A 6,198-nucleotide genomic window follows, 5' to 3' on the forward strand; every position below is an offset into this window, starting at 1 on the left:
GAATGGACAATACCGGACATATACTTTACGTCGTGTAAGTCGGGTACCAGTGTAAGTAAATAAGTTTTATGAAAGAAACAGTACATCACAGTACATCAGCATACATGTATACGTTTCACTCCATTTTGACAAAACGAATTGTTGTGGTGAAACTAAAATCGATATCAAGATTAAAAAGTCAATAATCTTTACGGAGTCTTCAGTAGGATTGTATGTAGTATTAATAGTGTCTCAGAACAAAAAACGAAAACTAATTAATAATCCTAACAGTGTGTCCAGTAGTTTGTTTGTAAAACTAACACACTGACATGAAGCAAAGAACACTAATAAGTAATAATCTGAACATTGTGTCCAGTAGTTTGTTTGTAGAATTAACACACTGAACAATCGTCGTTATGTTTTCCCACAGGACACAGTACACACGTTGTACACGTCGCCACTTCTAGGTGACTTAGGGAATGTACTCTGTTCTTCTTTACCTTCAGCGAGGTTGAATTTGCTGATTCCATCTTTTGTAAAGCACAGCAAGCCTCCGTCTCGGTGTGTTACACCAAAGCAATATTGAAATGATTTCCATTTCGCTGTAGATTTAATCTGAATCTCAATTTCTCCGTTTGTGTTGGTGACCTGGAGGTGCATCACGTGACCGTCGTAGTCCAACATATAAACATTTGGGAGGTGAACAAATCCTCTTAGTGACATAGAGCTAAAAGGTAACTGTGTGTCCAGCTGACTGACAGTGAGAGTTCTGGTATTGAAACACTGGAAAATATCTGACCGGGCTGAGTCTTTCCATCCTCCCATAACAAGAATGTTCTCACCAACTGTAACAGGGAAAGCCTGCCCTCGTGTCAATCCCAAATCTCCAACAACCTTCCAGTTCTCGCTCATTTCCTCTATTGTGTTGCTCCAGGCACCACCTATCGAGTACACTTTAGAGTTAGCTGTGATCATACAGTGGTGGGAGTGATCATGTGTGAGATCTGGACCTACTGTCCACACTTTTCTTGCGGTGTTATATATCAATGTACATTTCGTCTTTTTAACACCACCAGTGATATAGATCTTGTCGTCCAAACCTGTTGCTGAATACCAAGTTCCAGGATCTACTGGTGCTGGTGGGACGTCCTCCCACTTGTTGTCTGACGTGAAGCAAGACAGAAGGGACGTCGTGTTATGATGGAGAAGGAAAACTTCAGGTATCTTGAGACTGACCCGTGAACTAGCTGTAACTTGTCGATGTGAATGTATCTCTTTTTGTATCATTTCTTGAACAGATTTATTTTTATAAACAATATCTGAAAACACCACTTCGTCAATCAGAAACTGTGAATCAACAATATGTAGACGCACGTTTTCAAAAATCAGTTTCACATCATCTTGATCCGGGTTATTATGCTCAATCCACTTCATGGTGCCTTTCAGAATGATGTCTTCTGTACATTTCATCTCTTCTTTTGAAATGATTTCCATAAGTTCTTCCTTTGACAGCTGAACAACGTTTTGTGTTTGAACAAAATCAGCAAACTCGTCAGCCAAATAGGATAATGATCGGTTGGACACATCGTGGAAACTGTAAAGTTTAGAAAGTCTCCACCAATTTAAACAGTTTTCAGCTGTCAGTGCGAGACTTTCCTTCAGGAATATCTCACAGATGTCTTTGATGCGGTCAAGCTGCATCATCTCAGCAGCATCCAATACCTCCATGCAGTTGATTTCACTCACTAGATTAGTTCCACACAAACACATTTTGATGATAGCTTGCAACACCGACAAAGACACCGTGGGAAGGTTCAAGACGCCCGTCTGACTCTCTGACATATCAGAACTGAACATGGCCCGGAAATATGATGACATCGCCGCCAAAACGATGCGGCTTCCGGTTGTTGTTCCGTCTTTACATATAATTTGTAGGTCAGTGAAAGTACCTTTTGTAATCTCTTCATGGATGTTCACGAGTAATTGTGCTTGAGCGTTCTCCATCATATAAGACAAATGAACTGAAACGAAACAAATCATTGATAACAATATTCTAGAAACGTCCACGCATAATCACATGAGAAACTCAAAATCATAAATGACGTTGATGCTATATCATGTTCACAACACTGGCGAGGTGTAGCTCAGTGGTACAGCGCTCACTTGATGCGCGATCGGTCTGGGTTCGATCCCCGTCAGTGATCCAATTGGGCTATTTCTCGTTCCAGCCAGTGCACCATGACTGATATATTATAGGCTGTGGTATGTGCTATCCTGTCTGTGGGATGGTGCATATAAAAGAGTATAACCGTAAATAAAATGTATTGACTGCATCGTTAAATAAAACATTTCCTGTTCACAGCACCGACTATATAAAAATAATAAATAATGAATATAAGTAGTACGCAGTTTCATGTGTATACAGGAAATTACAGCTGAGATAAATTATACGAGAAAACAAAAATGGTCGAAAGTTCAATCACAATGTTCTCAGAATACAGAAAATGTCACTTTAACACGAACTGGTTATTTATACATGGTTAAATAAATACTGGTTAAATAAATATTGGTTAAATAAATACTGGTCCGACATATGTATCCATAACGGGTTTACTCTATAAGACTATATGTCAAAATTTCCAAATGTTTGATGTCCAATATTCAATAGCCGATGATTAATAAATCAATGTGTTCTAGTAATGTCGTTAAACAAAAGAAACAAAACGGTTTTAGTTATTTATCCAGGACTTAATAAATACACGATATTTATAAAAACAACAACAAAACAGCTGACACCCAATAGGCGAGGGGCGGGACGTTCCAGCCAGTGCTCCACAACTGGTGTGACAGAGGCCGTGGTATGTACTATCCTGTCTGTGGGATGGTGCATATAAAAGATCCCTTTCTGCTAATTGAAAAGAGCAGCCCATGAAGTGGCGACAGCGGGTTTCTTCTCTCAATACCTGTGTGGTCCTTAACCATATGTCCGACGTCATATAACCGTAGATACAATGTGTTGAGTTCGTCGTTAAATAAAACATTACCTTCTTTCCCTCCCAATAGGCGATGTGTAGTTTTGTGGTGGGGAGTCGTTAAACATTCAGTATTATTATACACAACACATTAATGAATACCGCCTCGGCGTTATTCATCCATGAATTAATAAATACAAATCTCTGTATTTATTTATCGCTTAACAAAAACTCGTTGTTTACCTAAGGTGTAAGACACACTCGTCGTTGTTTATCTAAGATGCACCACGACTGGTATATCAAAGGCCGTGGTATGTGCTATCGTGTTTGTGGGACGGTGCCTATAAAAGGTCCCTTGATATTAATAGAAACATGTAGCGAATCTCCTGTCAAACTGTCAAAATTAAAATAGTGGTATCGTTAAACAAAACAAACTTTATCTAAGATTTAATAAATACACATTGTTTATCTAATATTTAACAAATACTAGTTGTTTATCCAATATTTAACAAAAACTCGTTGTTTATCCAATATCTAACAAATACCCGTTGTTTATCCAATATTTAACAAATACTCGTACTTTATCCAAAATTTAACAAATACTTGTTGTTTATCCAAAATTTAATAAATACCCGTTGTTTATCCAATATTGAACAAATACTCGTACTTTATCCAAAATTTTACAAATACTCGTTGCTTATCCACTATTTAACAAATACTCGTACGCTATCCAATATTTAACAAATACCCGTTGTTTATCCAATATTTAACAAATACTCGTTTTTTATCTAATATTTAATAAATATATGTTGCGTATCCACAATTTAACAAATACACATTGTTTATCCAATATTTAATAAATACCTGTTGCTTATCCAATATTTAACAAATACTCGTACTTTATCAAATTTTTTACAAATACTCGTTGTTTATCCAAAATTTAATAAATATATGTTGCATATCCACAATTTAACAAATAACACATTGTTTATCCATGAGTTAATAAATGACCGTTGTTTATCAAATATATAACATGCACTCGTTGTTTGTCGAAAATTTAACAAGTACTCGTTGTTTATCCAATATTTAGTAAATGTTTGGGGCGGGACGCTGCCCATTGGTAAAGCGCTTGCATGATGCGCGATCGGTTTAGTGTCGATCCCTATCGGTGGGCCCAATAGGCTATTTCTCTCTTCAGCCAGTGAACCACGACTGATATACCAAATGCCGTGGTATGTGCTATCCTGTCTATGGTATAGTACACATAAAAGATCCGTTGCTACTACTGGAAAAATATAGGATTTCCTATCTAAGACTCTATGTCAAAATGTCCAAATGTTTGACATCCAATATCCGATGATTAATAAATTAATTTGATTTAGTGATGTGGTTAAACAAAACAAAATTTGATTTAGTGATGTGGTTAAACAGAACAAACTTCTTAGAAAATGTTTGTTGTTTATCCAATATTTATTTAATTTTCGTTGTTTATCCAAGATTTAACAAATACTTGCAGTGTTTTGTTGTTTGTTTGTTTGTTTTGTTTTTGTTTTTGGGGGGTTTGTTTTGTTTGGGGGGGGGGTTAAGATTAACACATACCCATTATGTACACAATAGCATTCCTATAATATTAATCTGCGGCTTAATACATTCTGTGTCTATATTTTTCCACGTGTAATAACTGTTTTGTAAGACTTAACACATACCCATTATGTACACAATAGCATTCTTGTAATATTGATCTTCGCCGTAATAGATTCTGTGTCTATATTTATCCACGTGTATTAACTGTTTTGTAAGATTTAATAAATACCCATTGTGTACACACTATCATTCCTGTAATATTGATCTACGGCTTAATACATTCTGTGTCTATATTTATCCACGTGTAATAACTGTTTTTTCTAAGATTTAACAAATACCCATTGTGTACACAATAGCATTCCTGTAATATTGATCTACGGCTTAATACATTCTGTGTCTATATTTATCCACGTGTAATAACTGTTTTTTAAGATTTAACAAATACCCATTGTGTACACAATAGCATTCCTGTAATATTGATCTACGGCTTAATACATTCTGTGTCTATATTTATCCACGTGTAATAACTGGTTTTTTAAAGATTTAACAAATACCCATTGTGTACACAATAGCATTCCTGTAATATTGATCTACGGCTTAATACATCTGTGTCTATATTTATCCACGTGTAATAACTGTTTTGTAAGATTTAACAAATACCCAATATTGATCTGCGGCTTAATACATTCTGTGTCTATATTTATCCCATACAATGTTTACAAAAGGACTGAAGGAAATAGCGTTTTGTCTCGCTAGCGAGTACCGGCTTCGGTGGCGTCGCGGTTAAGCCATCAGACATAAGGTTGGTAGGTACAGGGTTCGCAACCCGGTACCGGCTCCCATCCAGAGCACGTTTTAACTACTCAATGGGAAGATGTAAGACCACTACACCCTCTTTTCTCTCAGTAACCAGTAACGACTAAGAACTAACCCACTGTCCTGGAGAGACTGTCCAGATAGCTGAGGTGTGTCCCCATGACAGCGTGCTTGGACCTTAATAATTGGCTATACACACGAAAATAAAGTTGAAATGAAGTAATTCACCAGCGCATTGTGGTGAATCTCGTCTGTGTAACCTCGTGACCGATATAACAATTTCATAATATAGCCTAAATACCAACTATCTTAGAAATAAATCCACACAATATAGACACCACTGTGCAATGTCCGTTTTATTAGTTAACCCTGGGATCACCCACACAGAACATCCCGGGGTGGAAAGGAGACCATGAGGCTGTAGCAACCTGCATGCACGGATTGTCGGAGAGGATACACGCAAAACATTCCAGGGTGGAAGAGGAGAACATGAGGCTGCAGAAACCTGCATGTAAGAATTGTCGGAGAGAATACATACAGAACATCCCGGGGTGGAAGAGGAGACCATGAGGCTGCAGAAACCTGCATGTAAGAATTGTCGGAGAGAATACATACAGAACATCCCGGGGTGGAAGAGGAGACCATGAGGCTGCAGAAACCTGCATGCACGAATTGTCGGAGAGAATACACACAGAACATTCCGGGGTGGAAGAGGAGACCATGAGGCTGCAGAAACCTGTATGTACGAATTGTCGGGGAGGATACACACAGAACATCCCGGGGTGGATTAGGAGACCATGAGGCTGTAGCAATCTGCATGCACGAAGTGTCGGAGAGGATACACACA

The 6,198-nt window shown here is 37.7% G+C and overlaps 1 protein-coding gene across 1 annotated transcript; it reads right to left on the reverse strand.

Moving 5' to 3' along the window:
* Window positions 1-373: 373 nt before the first annotated feature.
* Window positions 374-1,994, reverse strand: LOC121377499 (kelch-like protein 23). Its single transcript, XM_041505511.1, has one exon. The coding sequence runs from the start codon at window positions 1,984-1,986 to the stop codon at window positions 394-396; it is 1,593 nt and encodes a 530-aa protein (XP_041361445.1). The 5' UTR covers window positions 1,987-1,994; the 3' UTR covers window positions 374-393.
* Between the last annotated feature and the right edge of the window lie 4,204 nt (window positions 1,995-6,198).

Source organism: Gigantopelta aegis, chromosome 7 (genome assembly GCF_016097555.1).
Source record: "Gigantopelta aegis isolate Gae_Host chromosome 7, Gae_host_genome, whole genome shotgun sequence".
NCBI lineage: Eukaryota > Metazoa > Mollusca > Gastropoda > Neomphalida > Peltospiridae > Gigantopelta > Gigantopelta aegis.

Bases quoted from the DNA above. Each gene is read 5' to 3' on its own strand.
- LOC121377499 (XM_041505511.1), bottom strand. From the start codon at position 1,986: ATGATGGAGAACGCTCAAGCACAATTACTCGTGAACATCCATGAAGAG.